Here is a 17,885-nt window from a genome sequence, read left to right as displayed (position 1 = left end):
TGATTTATTTATTCGACAGAGATAGAGACAGCCAGCGAGAGAGGGAACACAAGCAGGGGGAGTGGGAGAGGAAGAAGCAGGCTCATAGCAGAGGAGCCTGATGTGGGGCTCGATCCCAGAACGCCGGGATCACGCCCTGAGCCGAAGGCAGACGCTTAACCGCTGTGCCACCCAGGCGCCCCACTCCCTCGCCATCTTAACTCCTCCCCCCAAGATTCTGTAAGTTTTTAATCTTCTAAGAAAGCCTTCTGCTGCTTAAAAAAAAAAAAAAACTGAAGACCATTATTACAGAATATTGAATGTCATGGAGAAGTATTCATGAGTTCAAGCCCCATGTTGAGTGTGGAACCTATTTTTTAAAAAATAAAATTAAAAAAATTTTATCGTAAATATAATTTATTTTTTAATTAAAAAGAAAAGCACTATTTTGGAACATCTAGATATATTATCTGATAAATGATACGGTGCTGATTTGCATTTGTGAAGTACTTACTAAGTAGAGCCTGTAAACAATGTATCATAAATGAGCCAGGGTTTTTCTGTACAGTCTTCAGGGATTGAGTGAAGCTAGACAAAGTTGAGCCTCCTCCTGGTGCCCTGCAGCCTAGAGTCCTTTCATCATTCATGCCCGTGTACCATGAAGACATTTAGGAAACAACGTGCTTCATGATCCTGGATATAATTGCTTTTATAATATGCTTTAATTTGACTTAATTTATTAACATTTCTTTTGTGCTTTATTCATAACAGAAATAGTAAGATTAGTAACCCAATTAAAGCCTATCACTTCTTTTTAACCATGTGCCAGGCACTTTCCTGAGTACTTTACATGTATTGTCTCATTTAATCTTCATGATGCCTGTGTAAAGTCTGTGTATTATTATCCTAGTTTTATAGGTGAGAAAATGTATACTAAGATGTTAATTTACTAATTTATTAATACTAAGATGTTAATTTACTAATACTAAGATGTAGCTTCCTAAAATCTCAAATGGCAGAACTGGGATTCTAACCTAGATGTATCTTATTCTAGTGTCGCTGCTCTTAACCATTATACTCTTATGCCCAGGGTTTAGGAAGCTATCAATTATATGAAGCAAGGTCCAACTAATCAGACAAACAGATGATCACAAGTACAACAGGGGCTCTCTCACTATCTCTCTCCTACATGAGTTCAGAGAACTTGGCTGTTTTGTTCACCTAGCCATGCCTGAAAAATCATAGGCACTTAGATATTTGTTAGATGAATTTGTTAGATGAACCACATAGTGGTTCTTCAGCCTGTGGTTCTTAACTTTGTATGCACATCAGAATTGCCCCCATAGAGCTTTTGAAACATGCAGATGTCTGGAACTCACCCAATTGGCATCGCCAGTGGAGGAACTCAGGCAAGTATGTATTTTTAAAGATCTTTAGGGGATTCCAATGCTCAAACTATAGAGCCTCTATTCTAGAGCAGTGGGTCTCTGACTTGAAGGTGCATCTGAATTACCCACAGAATTTGTTAAAGCACACATTGCTGGACTCTATCTGCAGAGTTTCTATTTAGTGGGTCTGGGATGGTGCCTGAGAATTCGCATTTCTAAGAAATTCCCAGGTGATATTGATGCTTCTGGTCCTGTAGGATCATTGTCCTACAGGATTGGTTCTAATAGACTACATCAAAACATTTGTCCATAGGACTTAAGCAGGAAATTTATTTAGACAGGCCAGAATCCACATCAATCACTCAGGCAATGCAGGTTTTAAACATAGTCTTCAGAGTACCCAGAAGAGTGCCCATTGAATTTGTGGCTCCAAAAGTTTCTTTGAATGATGGCATATAAATTTGTTTTATCCCCTAAGAGGAAAACATTTCTTTGATAAGTTTGACCTTACACTGTTGTACTCTTCTAGGTTTTCCTGTGTTAAGGCACTCTGAATCCATGTCCACGCAGTCTCCAAGCAAGCGGGGTACTCATTCCCCAGAACTCTGCAGTTCTTATCACAGAGGGAAAGCCTCTAGTTTCTCCTCTAGTTTTGCCTCTCCCTTATTCCTTCATCTGCCTTTATCTGAGGCCAGGAGATCTGGAAAGAGGAGTTTTGACCTTTGTTTCATGTATTATTCAAAGTTCTAGGTCCCAGAGTTCCTGGGTGATAGATATCTACTCTTAGGTTATTAAGACAATGGATATAGAGGATATGGTGTGTGTGTGTGTGTACACACTTGGAATATCACACACACACACAGGATTATACAACCATCAAAAAGAATGAAATCTTGCCATTTGCAACAACATGGATGGAGCTAGAGTATATTATGCTAAATGAAATGAGTCAGAGGAAAACAAATACCATATAATCTCATTCATATGTGGAATTTAAGAAAGAAAATATATGAACACATGGGTGGGGGGAAGGAGAGAGGGAAACAAACCATGAAACTCTTAACGATAGAGAACAAACTGAGGATTGCTGGATGGAGGTAGGTGGGGATGAGCTAGATGGGTAATGGGTGTTAAAGAGGGCACTTGTTGTGGGGCGCCTGGGTGGCTCAGTCAGTTGAGCACCCGACTCTTGATTTCAGCTAGGGTCATGATCTTAGGGTCATGGGATCGGTCCGCATGTCAGGCTCCTCCCTCAGCTGGGAGTCTGCTGGAAATTCTCTCTCCTCCTCTCTTCTGTCTCTCAAATAGATAGATAGATAGATAGATAGATAGATAGATAGATAGATAGATAGATAGATAGATAGTTGGGGTGCCTGGGTGGCTCAGTCGGTTAAGCGTCTGCCTTCAGCTCAGGTCATGATCTCAAGGTCCTAGGATCGACCCCCAAGTCAGGCTTCCTGCTCAGTGGGGAGCCTGCTTCTCCCTCGCCTCCCTGCTCATGCTCTCTCTCTCACTGTCTCTGTCACTATCTCTCTCTCTCTCAAAAAGATGAATAAAAGCTATTGAAAAATTTTTTTAAGAAGAGGGCACTTGTGATAAGCGCTAGGTGTTGTATGTAAGTAATGAATCACTGAATTCTACTGCAGAAACCAATATTGCACTATATGTTAACTAAGTAAATTTAAATTATAAAAGACATTATCAGATAGATTATTAAATACATTTCCATTATCTACTATGTAACTAAGAAATTAGTAAGAGACAAGTATTAGATACTAACAAACACCCGATTTTGGATAAAAAATTACAAGCTTTTATATCTAGCTGTTGGGCCTTGTACCTAATATTAGGCTTTTTTTTTTTCAGAGTGATTTCCATCCTGTGCCTGTTGCTTTTGCACCATTCATTTCATGTATTTTAAATTGTATAGAGAAGAGCTACTCAAGTTTTACAAATGGTTTTTCTCTCCTTCTATTAGGTCTCTCTGCAATGCAATCAACGTTTACAACCTCACCTGCAGTAACTGTTCAGAAAATTGCACCGATGTTCTGTTTAGTAACAAGATTACCTTCTTAATGGACCTCCTGATACACCAGTTGACGGTATGTAATATTACTGCTTTGAGTTAGAAGCAGTTAAGGTTTGGAAAATATTCCCTGTGGAGAAAACTAAAAGAATTCAGCTTATTTACCCTCCAGATGAAGAAAAGTGAAGATGATGGGGAGAGTAAATTAGGGACTGGCAAAGAAACCTTTTAATTTGAAAATCTCATATTGGATTTTCCTAAGTTCCAATATTTAACAGATAATATACTTGTAACACTTGACAAGTTCATAGATTTACATGGTTAGACTGGGGCTTTGGAGTCAGTTGGACTCCACACCAAACCTGAGCCCACAGGAATGAGTGCTGTAGAAGGGAAGAAAGCTTGGGAAAGCCTCAAAACCTCTCTTGCCAACTCCATTAAAAGGGTAGTTTATAAAGGACTTTTTGATGGCCCTTGATTTCTATTTTTTTGAAGCAAGAAACTCCTATGTCAAAAAGGGGCAAACCTGTTATACTTTTGAAATGGGAACAAGCAGCCAATTGTAGCCTGAAATTTTACTTCAGTTCACAGATGTTGAAAGAGGTGAGCTCAGTATAATATCCAGTGGTTCAGGTCTGTCAACTGCAGCCTCCAGAACACAATCCTAGGGCCAGAAGTTTCCTGGTGAAGTTTCTGAGCCCCTGAGGTATTGGCACAAAATCTCTCTCAAGCTGCACGTTTACAACACAGGAGATTTATTTTTCAGAACCGATTTACTTTTACTCAGCGCATAGTTCTAATACCTGTTTCTAAACAACATGCCTTTTTACTCTCTTTCCTTCTCTATCTGGTTAATTTCTGTATATTCTGCAGACCTTAACTGAAACATAATGGCATCTTTGTCATGAAACCTTCCCTAACCTGACTCTCCCCAAGTCCAGGTTGGGAATTTTTTTTGTGTGCTCCTAGACATCAAGTCATTCATAGAATTGATCACATTGAATTAACTGTTTACTTGTCTGTTTCCCCATTAGCCATAAAATCACTAGGGATAGGAAGTAACTTACCACCCTCTCCAGGATCCTAACACAGTGCCTGACACTTAGCAGATTTAGTGTATCATTGATGAATATAAAAGAGAAGTGAATCCCCACATGTCTCAAGCTGAGAATCAGAAAGGGAATGAGGAGGCCTTTCCAGGCAGGCATACTGATGATGGGAGGGGTCAACAGTGAGAGAAAACAAATACACAGACCTAGAACTGTTGACACAGTACAGCAGTGGCTGTTTATCATGACACTGAGTCATCCTTGAGGGCTAAATTATATTTGCTTTTATCTATAAAATATGGGTAAGACATTTTAGCACAAAATTCTACTCAAAATAGTTGAAAGGCAGGGACAAGGAGAAAAGACTTAGCATTTGTTATATGGCCTTATATTCCAGATGTTTTAATATATATTGCCTCATTTAATTTTTTTAAACATAAAGTCAGTATTATTATCCCATTTTACCAACAAGGAAACTTGAGTCCCAGAGAAGTTGGCTTGCCCAAGACTACAGAGGTAGAAAGTCACAGAGCTGAGAGTCAAACCTAGGTCTCTCAAACCCAAATTGAGAGACATCCCACACAATAACTGCTACTTTTCAAAAGTGTCAAGTAACGAAAGACAAAGAGTGGAGAAATGTCACAGGTTGGAGGAGGTACTGACAAGTAAATGAAATGTGAGATCCTACATAAGGAAAAGGACATTAGTGGAAAAACTGGGAAATTCATATAAGTCTATAGAATAGTGAATTTTATTGACTCAATGTTAATTTCCTGCTTTCAATAATTATAGTATGGTTTTGTAATTTATTAACAGTAGAGGGTACTGGGCGAAGAGAACTCTATGATTTTTGAAACATATCTCTTAGTTTAAATTATTTTAAAATAAGATGTGAAAAATTAAAAAAAAAACACTATGTTCCATCTGCATCATCTGGAAGAATATATTCTATGAAACTTATTCTATATTGGTAATGGAAGAAGAGACATTAATATGCTTTGAACAGGACAGGTAACAAAAAAGATGGCCTTTGAAATGTGAAGGGATGAGTAAGAAGATTTATAGACAGGATCTTCTATCCTAGCTCTTCAGTCTTTTCTGTTCAAAACTTATTCTTACTGAGATACATCATATGAGGTAGTTTATTACTTACTCACTTAATAATTAAGTGCTTACTGGGGCACCTGGGTGGCTCAGTCAGTTAGGCATCTGCCTTCGGCTCAGGTCATAATCCTGGAGTCCCAGGATCCAGCCCTGAATCAGGCTCCCTGCTCAGCAGGGAGTCTGCTTCTCCCTCTGCCCTTCCTCCCTGCTCATGCGAGTGCTCTCTCTCTAGCTCTCGCTCTCTTGCTCTCTCAAATAAATTAATAAAATCTTTTTAAAAATACTGTTAAAAAATAATTAAGTGCTTATTACTATTTCCACTTCCAGAGAAGCATGGGATATAATCCTCACCATCTGGGAAATCCCATTGTAGGAGTGGGAACAGATAGTAAACAGTGTGATGGCGGCCTATACAGACTACAGTGGGAGCACAGAGGAAGGCATTTTATGGCTTGAGACATCACAAAGGAGGGACATTTGAGCTAGACCTTAGCTCTTCACAATAGCTATCATTTACTAAGTGCCTACCATGTGCCAGAAGCTTGTAAGTAGCTCGATCCTCTCCCTTTACTTTGAAAGCCCGAGTTTCCTTTAAGTAATATTTCCTTGCTTGTCACCTCATGGTTTCTTAACACTCAGAATAGCTTTTAATCTCCCAACCAATAGATTTCAGCACATTCTATGTGGTGTTTTTTTGTTTGTTTTTGTTTTGTTTTGTTTTTTCCCTCAGTTCAGAAGTGAAATCTTGGGACATTTGTTTGCCAAACACATTTTATTCCTCCTTTCCTTATACGTGGCACTTCCTGGTTTTTACAGTTCCTTTTAGGCTCCTTATTCTCTAGCTGTCAATTCTAATACTGTTGTGGCTGACTTTGTGACACTTGGGAGAAGAGATTATGTTTCCTAATTTGGGGAGACAGAGGGTAGAGATGGCTAGGGATGGTGATTTTTATGTGTCTTGAAGTCACTTGAATACATTTCCATTTTTCTTGATAACTGGTTTGATATCCATGTAACTGAAATATGGACCACTAATTTGCAGTACTCTGTAAGTAATGGATAGAAAATAGTCATCAACACAGTTTCCAGAAGGATGAGAAGGAAGCATCAAAGAAGCTAATTAATTGAGATCTGGTGGGATTTATAAGATACCTAATAATGAGGCACTTCAACTTCTCTGGTTCTTTAGCAAGTTGAGATGGTTTAGAAGAATTTTTTTTCTGGTCTAGCTGCTTAGACTTTCTTTTAGCACTCTTCTGTTTCATATCAATTACGTGCAAAGCACCGTACAGATGCCAGGGTTACAGAGGTAAATTGGACACAGTTCCTTTGCTCTAGAAGCCCACAGTTAAGAAAGGAAGAACTTGGACACATAAATCCTGAGAAAAGCTGTGAGAAGTTCTGTCACGTCATGAGAGCTACAGAACCTAAGCAACCTAGAAGACTACCTGGCACGTAAGAGGTGCTCCTTAAATATTTAATGAATGAATTCTAACTTGGGGCATTAGAGAGGTTTTGGGAAGAAATTGGATTTCAATATGCCCCGAGGAAGGGTAGAAATTCTACAATTCTGAGTTATGATTTTTACAAAAGATAAATTAGCACAGGTGGCACTCTAAAGTATACCTTGCAATAGAGATTCAAGATTTTTGGGGTAAGCTCTTGGGAAATATATCTGGAGCCCTGTAAAAATAGTGCATTTACATAGGCATGATCTAGGATGAAGTCTCACATGGATGTATTATTTTCCAAGAAGCATGAGAGTTTTTAAATATGTTAAAGCAGATTACTTCTGTCATTCTAGAAGCATGGTTAAGCATCTTTTCTGTGCCTTAATCTTTCCAGTGCACAGAACAGTGAGTCTCTAACTTCAGAATGTCTCCTTGAGGAGACCAGACATGCACACTGGAAGGCAATAAAAATACCAGCAAAAAGAGCAAGATGGCAGAACAGGAAGTCCCAGCCCTCATTGCCCCACAGAGACACCAACTTAACAGTATATGGACCAAAATACCATTATGATAATTCCAGAAGACAGTTAAGATGTTGCAGTACCCTCAGGAAATCTCAAAGCCAAGAATAGCCACATTGAAATGAGTAAGAACTGTTTCATTTTACTTGTGTTCACCCCCTCCCCCAAGCCAGTACAGCTCACCACTGGCAGACAATACCCCAGTTCATGGGTTCTCCTTTAGGAGGGAGAGAGGAATAGAGCGTGAGTCTGGCATTGTGGCTTTTTGAAAGGCTGCCCAAGGGTCTTATACCTGTATCACCTGACTCAGGGCACTGACAGAGAGCTGGCATACTTTGGATGCCTAGCAGCCCCTGATAACAAGAGAGAGCAGGGCAGCTTGCTGCTGTAGAACCAGAGAACTTACAATGTTGCAAACAGACACCAGAGGGAGCAAGAGATTATGATGTTCTGAAAAGAAACTAAAAGAAACCAACAAAACTCTCTAATTGAGAAATTGTACACACAGGCCCAGAGAAGTGACATCCCCCGCAAAAAGGTTTCAGAAGACCCCAGATTTCCTAGCCAAGGCAATTTGGTCCTTTTTACAAAGCCAGGATGTAAAGTCTAGAAGAGTTACCTTTTTTTTTCAAATATGCCAATCCCAACACAAAGTTATAAGATACACAAAGAAACAGGAAAACATGGCCCATACAAAGGAACAAGATAAATCTCCAGAAACCAATCTTAAAGGAACAGGTATATGAATTAACTGACAAAAAATTCAAAACAATTATCATAAGTGGTCAATGAGCTCAAGAAAGCAATGAATGAACAAAATAAAAATAAAGAGAAATTTTTTTTAAAGATTTTATTTATTTATTTGTCAGAGAGAGAGACAGCCAGCAAGAGAGGGAACACAAGCAAGGGGAGTGTGAGAGGGAGTAGCAGGCTTCCCACCAAGCAGGGAGCCTGATGCGGGACTCGATCCCAGGACCCTGGGATCACGCCCTGAGCCGAAGGCAGATGCTTAATGACTGAGCCACTCAGGTGCCCCAAGAGAGAAATGTCTTTTAAAAACAACTTTTAGAGCTGAAGAATACAGTGATGGGACTGAAAAATTAGGTATGGGAGTTCAAGAGCAGGCTTGATCAAATAGAAGAAAGAATGAGTGAACTCAAAGACAAGTCATCCGAAATCCTGCAGTCACAGGAACAAAAAGGAAAAAGAATGAAGAAAGCCTAAGGGATGTTTGCAGTACCATCAGACAGACCAATATACACATTATGGTACTCCCAAAAGGAGAGAGAATGGGGCAGAAAGCTTATTTAAAGAAATGATAGCTAAAAATTTCCCAGTCTGGGGAAGGAAATGGGTATCCAGATTCAAGAAGTCCCACAGACTTCAACTATAATGAACCCAAAGAAACCCATACAGAGAAACATAATCAACTTGTCAGAGACGGAGAGAATTTTGAAAATACCAAGAGGAGAGTGACTTGTCATGTATAAGGGAACCCTCATAAAATCAGTGATTTCTCACCAGAAACCCTACAGGCCAAAAGGGATGGAATGATATATTCAAAATACTAAAAGAAAAAAACACCAACCAAGAAAACTATACTCAGTAAAACTATCCTTCAGAAATGAAGAAGTAAACAAAACCTAAGGGATTGCATCACCACTAGACCTGCCTTACGAGAAATTCTAAAGTGAGGGGTGCCTGGCTGGCTTAGTCTGTAGAGCATGGCAAGTTTTGCTCTTGGGGTTGTGAGTTTGAGCCCCATGTTGGGTGTAGAGATTACATAAAAAAATCTTTTTTTTTTTATTTTTTATTATGTTATGTTAGTCACCATATAGTACATCATTAGTTTTTGATGTAGTGTTCCATGATTCATTGTTTGCGTATAACACCCAGTGGCCCATGCAATATGTGCCCTCCTTAATACCCATCACTGGCCTATCCCAGTCCCCCAACCTCCTCCCCTCTGAAGCCCTTAGTTTATTTCCCAGAGTCCATAGTCTCTCGAGGTTCATTCCCCCTTCTGTTTATCGCCCCATTCATTCTTCCCTTCCTTCTCTTACCCATCTCCCTGCTATTTCTTATGCTCCATAAATGAGTGAAGCCATATGATAATTGTCTTTCTCTGCTTGACTTATTTCACTTAGCGTAATCTCCTACAGTCCCATCCATGTTGCTGCAAATGTTGGGTAGTTGTTCTTTCTGATGGCTGAGTAATATTCCATTGTATATATGGACCACATCTTCTTTATCCATTCATCTGTTGAAGGGCATCTTGGCTCCTTCCACAATTTAGCTATTGTGGACAATGCTGCTATGAACATTGGGGTGCATATGGCCCTTTTCACTACATCTGTATCTTTGGGGTAAATACCCAGTAATGCAATTGCTGGGTCATAGGGTAGCTCTATTTTTAACTTTTTGAGGGACCTCCACACTGTTTTCCAGAGTGGCTGTACCAACTTGCATTCCCACCAACAGTGTAAGAGGGTTCCCCTTTCTCCACATCCTCTCCAACATTTGTTGTTTCTTGCCTTGTCCATTGTTGCCATTCTAACTGGCATAAGGTGGTATCTCAATGTGGTTTTGATTTGAATTTCCCTGATAGCTAATGATTTTGAACATTTTTTCATGTGTCTGTTAGCCATTTGTGTGTCTTCATTGGGAAAGTGTCTGTTCATATCTTCTGCCCATTTTTTTATTTGATTATTTGTTTTTCATGTATTGAGTTCGAGTTCTTTATAGATCTTGGATACCAGTCCTTTATCTGTAGTGTCATATGCAAATATCTTCTCCCATTCCGTGGGCTGCCTCTTAGTTTTTTTGACTGTTTCCTTTGCTGTGCAGAAGCTTACTTAAAAAAAATCTTTTGAAAAAATTTTAAATGAAGAAATTCTAAAGTGAGTCCTTCAGGTGGGAACACAAAGATGCTAAACAACAGTACAAAAGCATATGAAAGTCCAATTGATTCTTGAACAACGTGGGTTTGAACTACATGTGTACTCTTATATGTGGATTTTGTGGTACTGTGAATGTATTTTCTTTTCCTTATGATTTTCTTAATGACATTTTCTTCTCTCTAGCTTACTTCATTGTAAGAATACAGTATTGTTGTATGGTGACTAACATAATATAATAAAAAAAATCATTAAAAAAAAGAATATCGTATACAATACGTATAATATGCAAAATATGTGTTTATCAACTGCTTATGTTATTGTAAGTCTTCCAGTCAACAGAAGGCTCTTAGTAGTTAAGTTTTGGTGGAACTGAAAGTTGTATTTGGATTTTCGACTGTACATGGGGTTGGCACTCCTAATCCCCATGTTGTTCAAAGGTCAACTGTGTAAAGCTTCCTGGTAATGCAGAATGTTGTATTACTGTAACAAGGAGGCTGTAAATCATTTAAATTCCAACATAGAATTAATTATAGTGTAGAAATTACCTGGTAACAACTTGTATATTTCTATATAAAAGTATAGTAATAACTGTAACTATTAAAATATACTAATGAATACCTAATATAAAAATAGTATTTTATGTGGCACCTGCATGGCTCAGTCAGTTAAGCATCCAACTCTTAATCTCAGGGTCATGAATTCAAGCCACACATTGGGCTCCACGCATAAAAAAAATGTATTTTGTGACATCAATAAAATAAAACATTGGGGAGATAAGTAAAAGGATGGCATATTTGTTTGCAATTAAAGTTATTGTTAGCTTAAAATGGATTATTATAACTATGTTATATATAAGCCCACTGGTAACCATAAAGAAAACACCTATCAAAGATACACAGAAGAAAATGAGAAAGGAATCAAAGCATGTTACAACAAAACAATCAGCAGCACAAGGGAAGACAGCAGAGATAGAATGAGGGTCCAGGTAACTACAAGACAGAAAATAATTAACAAAATGGCAATAGTAAGCCCTTCTCTACCAATAATTACTGTAAATGTAAGTGGGTTAAACTCCACAATAAAAAGACACACAAAAAACAAGATCCAACTATATACTGTCTACTCAAATAGACTCAAGAGACTCACTTTAGATTTAAGGGCACACATAAGATGAAGGTGAAAGAATTGAAAAAAGATTTTTCCATGCAAATAATAACCCAAAGAGAGCAGAGTGGCCATACTTCTGTAAGACTAAATAGTCTTAAAGTGAAAAACTTGGAAGAGATAAAAGGACAATTTCCAATTTTCCAGAAAGATACAGCAATTGTAAATACATAGGCACCCATCAGGACACCCAAGTGTAAGAAGCAAACATTGAAAGAATTGAAAGGAAAAGAAGACAGCCACCCAATAAAGGTAGGGGATTTCAGTACCCAAATGTGAATAATGGATAGACATCCAGAAAGAAAACTAATTAGGGAAACAGATGCTTTAAACAATACTGCAGACCAAATGGACCTAACACATGTATAGAAAATATTCCACGTATCAGCAGCAAAATACACATTTTTCTCAAGCACACATGGAACATTTTCCAGTATAGATCACATGTTAGATCACAAACAAGTCAACAAATCTAAGAATAAGATATACCACATCTTTATCCATTCATCTGTCTGTCTTTGGACACTTGGACTGCTTCCATAATTTGGTTATTGCAAATAATGCTGCAATAAACATAAGGGTGCGTGTATCTGGGTTTTTTGTTGTGGTTTTTTTTTTTTTTAGTGTTTTCATATTTTTTGGGTAAATATCCAGTAGAGGAATTACTGGATAATAAGGTAATTTTATTTTTAATTTTTTGAGGACCTTCAGACTGTCTTCCACAGTGGCTGCACCAGTTTGCATTCCCACCAACATTGCACTAGAGTTCCTTTTTCTCAAATCCACACCAACACTTGTTATTTGTTTTTTGTTTTAGCCAGTCTTACAGACATAAAGTGATATCTCATTGTGGTTTTGATCTGCATTTCCATAATGATTAGTGATGTGGAGCATCTTTTCTTTTCATATGTTGGCCATCTGGATGTCTTCTTTGGGGAACTGTCTGTTCATGCCTACTGCCCATTTTTTAATTGGATTATTTATTTTGGGGGTTGAGTTTTTTTGTTTTTTTTTAAATTCAATTAGCCAACATATAATACATCATAAGTATTTGAAGTTATGTTCAACTATTCATTACTTGCATATAACTATTCATTACTTGCATATAACATCCGGTGCTCCTTAATGCCCATCACCCAGTTACCCCATCCCCCCACCCACCTCCCTTTCTGCAACCCTCAGTTTGTTTCCCAGATTCAAGAGTCTCTCATGGTTTGTCTCCCTCTCTGATTTCTTCCCATTCAGTTTTCCCTCCCTGTCCCTATGATCCTCTGCTCTGTTCTGTATATTCCACATATGTTGAGTTCTATCAGTTTTTTGTATATTTTGGATACTAACCCTTTATCAGATAAGTCCTTTGCGAATATCTTCTCCCATTCAGTAGCTTGTCTTTTAGTTTTGTTGAGTGTTTCCTTTTCTGTGCAGAAGCTCTTAAGTTTGGAATAGTCACAATAGTTTATTTTTGCTTTTGCTTCCCTTACCTCAGGAACATATCTAGAAGGAAGTTGCTGTGCTTGATGTCAAAGAGGTTACTGCTGTGTACTACTCTAGGATTTTAATGGTTTCAGGTCTCACATTTAGGTCTTTAATCCACTTTGAGTTTATTTTTTAATATGGTGTAAAAAAGTCATCCAGTTTTATTCTTTTGCATGTAGCTGTCCAGTTTTCCCAACACCATTTGTTGGAGAGACTTTCTTTTTCCCATTGCATATTCTTGCCTCTTCTGTTGAAGATTAATTGACCGTGAAGTTGTGGGTTTATTTCTGGGCTCTCTATTCTGTTCCATTGATCTATGTATCTGTTTTTGTCCCAATTCCATACTGCTTTGATTACTACAACTTGGCAGTATATCCTGAAATCTGGGATTGTGATATCTTCAGTTTTGTTCTTCTTTTTGAAGATTGCTTTGGCTATTTGGGTTTTTTGTGTATGTGCGTGATTCCATACATATTTTAGGATTATTCTAGTTTTGTGGAAAATGGAGCATTATTCATAATAGCCAAGAGGTGGAAATAACTTGAATGTCCATTGACAGATGACTGGATAAAGAAAATATGTGTGTGTGTGTGTGTGTGTGTATTTGTACATATATATGTATATATATGGAATACTATTCAGCCATGAAAAGGAAGATGGTCCTGTCTTATGCTACAACATGGATGAACTTGAGGGCAATATGCTAAGCAAAATAAGGCAGTCACACAAGGACAAATACTGCATGATTTCACTTACTTGAGATATCTGAAATAGTCAAACTCGTAAAAAAAGAAAGTAAAATGGTAGTTGCCAGGAGCTGGGATGAAGGGAAATGGGAAGTTGCTGTTTAGTGAGTATTGAGTTTCAGTCATGTGAAATTAAAAAGTTCTGGAGATCTGTTTTACAGTATTGTGCTTATAGTTAATTAGATTGTAATGTATACTTAAAAATTATTAGGGGTTACATTACATGTTTTTATCATTAAAAAAAGACCAGCGAAAGTACTGCTGAGTGCTGGGAAGATAGATTAACAGACTCCTGTTTGAAATTGTAAATAGTCCGTATTACAGATGAGCAAATTGAAATGTGTCAGGGAATACACAAATACCTAGTGATGTGTCAGGAAATACACAAATACCATGACCTGGATCCTAGTCTCCTTCGCCCCTGTCCAGGGTTTCCCTTCCTGTAACCTGAATCAGTGTGTCCTCACTTTATTGAGTTGACAAATGAGACAAAGCAACATTTTTGTGACTTTAATTTTATACATGTTTAATATTGTCACCTGGGTAGGATTCACTGAAAAAGGATTTAATTAAAAGACTTATAATTTCTTGATGTTTCATTGCATTTTTAAGAGCACTAAATATTTTATTAGCATCCATATTTTTAATTCATAGTGACCTGTTCTTCATGGAATATTTAAAGAATATGCTGATATATTATTGTATGTATATATTTTCTTAGCCAAGGAGTTTGTTAATTGAAAAGTGATGTACAAACCTTAAATAATTGATATGATACTGTTGGATCAAAGAGACTGGTGATGAGCACTTCAGAAGGTGACAAGAAAGTTCTGTATATAAACAAAGAAAATACAAGTGAACCCTACAGCAAGGGGATTGTTTTTTACGTCATGTGCAAAGCCATGCAGGTGCCTGTTTGATTTTCATTATAAAAGCAAAGGCCTGGGACTGGCCGTTAACCACATTGTTTTCTTTGTACTAAGGAGCCAGAACATGGACTCCATAGTTAATTATATGGGATTAGAAATCCTTCAACCCTCCACAGGTACAGTACTCCTGATGCCAGTTGCATCTTGTTACCTCCTTTCGCTATGTGGCCCATACTCAGGTTGTCAAGGACAACCTGCCCTTTTTTCACCAGTAGTGTGAAGTCTGTGTCTAATGGGCCAAATACCTTATTGACACAGAGAATATTGGAACCAGAGAGGAGACCTTCATAGTATCTGGTCTAGTTCAGTCCTCCTGTTTTGTAAACGAGGGCAGTGGAACTCAAGAGGAAAGGGATGGAAGATGTATGGGGTGGAGTACTCGCCAAAAGTTTCACAGCCTGTTACCAATAGAACTGCGATTTAAATTCAGGTTTCCTAAATCCCAACCTAGTATTCTTTCCACTCTATTACTTGACACACTGCCAGTTTAAGTTTGGCAAGAATATTTAAGTGATGTTTTGATTGTTGTAGAGCTTTACCCTCAAAGCTACATTCAGAATTGATCTAGGGAAGAAAAAAAAAAAAGGTCAGGTTATAACCTTATTTTTTTTTCTTTAATTTAAATTCAGTTAGCCAACATTATAGTACATCATTATTTTTTTGATACAATGTTAAATGATTCATTAGTTGCATATAACACCCAGTGCTCATCAAATCACATGCCCTCCTTAATGCCCATCACCCAGATACCCCATCCCCCCACCCACCCCCCCTCCAGCAACCCTTATCTTGTTTCCCAGAGTCAAGAGTCTCTCATGGTTTGTCTCCCTCTCTGATTCCTTCCCCTTCAGTTTTCCCTCCCTTCCCCTATTATCCTCTGCACTGTTCTTTGTGTTCCACATATAAGTGAAACCATATGATAATTGTCTTTCTCTGCTTGACTTATTTCACTTAGCATAATCTCCTCCAGTTCCATCCATGCCGATGCAAATGTTGGGTATTCATCCTTTCTGGTGGCTGAGTAATATACCATTATATATATGGACCTCATCTTCTTTATCCACTCGTCTGCTGAAGGACATCTTGGCTCTTTCTACAGTTTGGCTATTTATGACATTGCTGCTATGAACATTGGGGTGCAGGTGCCCCTTCTTTTCACTACATCTGTGTCTTTGGGGTAAATACCCAGTATGCAATTGCTGGGTCATAGGGTAGCTCTATTTTTAACTTTTTGAGGAACCTCCATACTATTTTCCAGAGTGGCTGTACCAGCTTGCATTCCCACCAATAGTGTAAGAGGGTTCCCTTCTCCACATCCTCGTCAACATTTGTTGTTCCCGGTCTTTGGCCATTCTTACTGGTGTAAGGTGGTATCTTATTGTGGTTTTGATTTGTATTTCCCTGATGGATAGTGATGTGGAGCATTTTTTCATGTGTCTGTTAGCCATTTGACTTCAAGCTATACTACAAAGCTGTAGTCATCAAAACAGTATGGTACTAGAACCAACACAGATACACAGATCAATGGGACAGAATAGAGTTTCCAGAAATGGACCCTCAACTCTTTGGTTAACTAATCTTTGACAAAGCAGGGAAGAATATCCAATGGAAAAAAAAAAAAAACACAGTCTCTTCAACAAATGGTGCTGGGAAAATTGGACAGCTGCATGCAGAAGAATGAAAGTGGACCATTCTCTTACACCATACACAAAGATAAACTCAAAATGGATGAAAGACCTAAGCGTGAGACAGGAAACCATCAAAATCATAGAGGAGTACACAGGCAGCAACCTCTTTTACCTTGGACACAGCAACTTCTTGCAAGACATGTCTCTAAAAACAAGGGAAACAAAAGCAAAAATGAATTGTTGGGGGGCGCCGGGGTGACTCAGTCGCTTAAGCATCTGCCTGAAGGTCATGATCTCAGGGTCCTGGTATCGAGCCCCATATCAAGCTCCCTGCTCAGTGGGGAGTCTTCTTCTCCCTCTGCTGCTCCCGTCCCCCCATTTGTGCTCTCTCTCTCACTCTCTCTCTCTCTCTCAAATAAATAAATAAAATCTTTTTAAAAAAAAATGATCTGTTGGGACTTCAAGATAAAAAGCTTCTGCACAGCAAAGGAAACAATCAACAAAACTAAAAGACAACCCAGGGAATGAGAGAAGATATTTGCAAATGACATTACAGATAAAGGGCTGGTATCCAAGATCTATGAAGAACTTCTCAAACTCAATGCCCAAAAAACAAATAATCCAGAAATAGGCAGAAGACATGAACAGACACTTCTCTGAAGAAGACATATAAATGGCTAACAGATTATAACTTTAATTGTCCTTCCACTGCAGTCATAGGAAATAGTATCATCACCATCATTATGACTATAACCTAAAATCATTAATTGACTGCTTGAGGAAGAAATTGACACACCCAGCATCATAGCAGAGATTTTATCACACTGCCTTCAAATGGTAGTAAAGCAAACAGAACTATTAAATATGTAAAATTTTTGAATAAAACTATTAACAAACTTGGTTTAACACATAGAACCTTCTATGCAATATTAGAAACCTACATTCTTTATAAGAACACATGGAAAATTTACAAGAATTACCTGTGCAGTAGGCCATTGAGCAAGTCTTAATAAATGTGAAAGAATCAATTAAACAGATGATCCTGTTCTGCTTTAAGTATAACTGAATAAGCTCCTATCAGACTGACCCTCCTGTAGATAACAAATACAAACTCTGGGTAAAGTATGAAAAAACAAATACCTAAAGGTACTAGAGACCATTCAAAAGCTGACACATTCTGATTGGAATAGACACTTAGAAGAAGAGAACAGCATTGTGTGAGTTCCCTGGTTTATGCCTTTTTAGCCTGAGGACAGGGCATAGTTGGTATCACATGCAACTACTAGAATTACCATAGAAAACCCAGTCTTTCTGGCCTGAAGAACTAGAGGACAATTCAGGGCAAAAACAACTGCTAGACTGTGAGGATGAAGTTCAGAAAGGAGAGAGCCAGAAAGTGGGATCTCCTAATTATTTATAAATGTCTCAATGATCCTAGTACCATGAATGTGTGGGACAGAGCTAAAGACAAAAGAATTGAAGTGAGATTTCAGCTGCTATCCATGAATAGTTTTGCAGTTTGAG

The 17,885-nt window shown here is 38.2% G+C and overlaps 1 protein-coding gene across 4 annotated transcripts in view; it reads left to right on the top strand.

The window, feature by feature from the left end:
* SCAPER (S-phase cyclin A associated protein in the ER) overlaps positions 1-17,885 on the top strand; it is a 490,627-nt gene that overhangs the window by 358,666 nt on the left and 114,076 nt on the right. For all 4 annotated transcript variants that reach the window (XM_034668001.1, XM_034667999.1, XM_034668000.1 and 1 more), the window contains exon 23: positions 3,346-3,469. In XM_034668001.1, the coding sequence (XP_034523892.1) occupies positions 3,346-3,469 (124 nt within the window). The remainder of the gene's footprint in view (positions 1-3,345; positions 3,470-17,885) is intronic.

Source organism: Ailuropoda melanoleuca, chromosome 9, assembly GCF_002007445.2.
Source record: "Ailuropoda melanoleuca isolate Jingjing chromosome 9, ASM200744v2, whole genome shotgun sequence".
Classification (NCBI taxonomy): domain Eukaryota; kingdom Metazoa; phylum Chordata; class Mammalia; order Carnivora; family Ursidae; genus Ailuropoda; species Ailuropoda melanoleuca.
The sequence above is the reverse complement of the archived record's forward strand: the minus strand, read 5'-3'. Positions and strand labels throughout refer to the sequence as shown.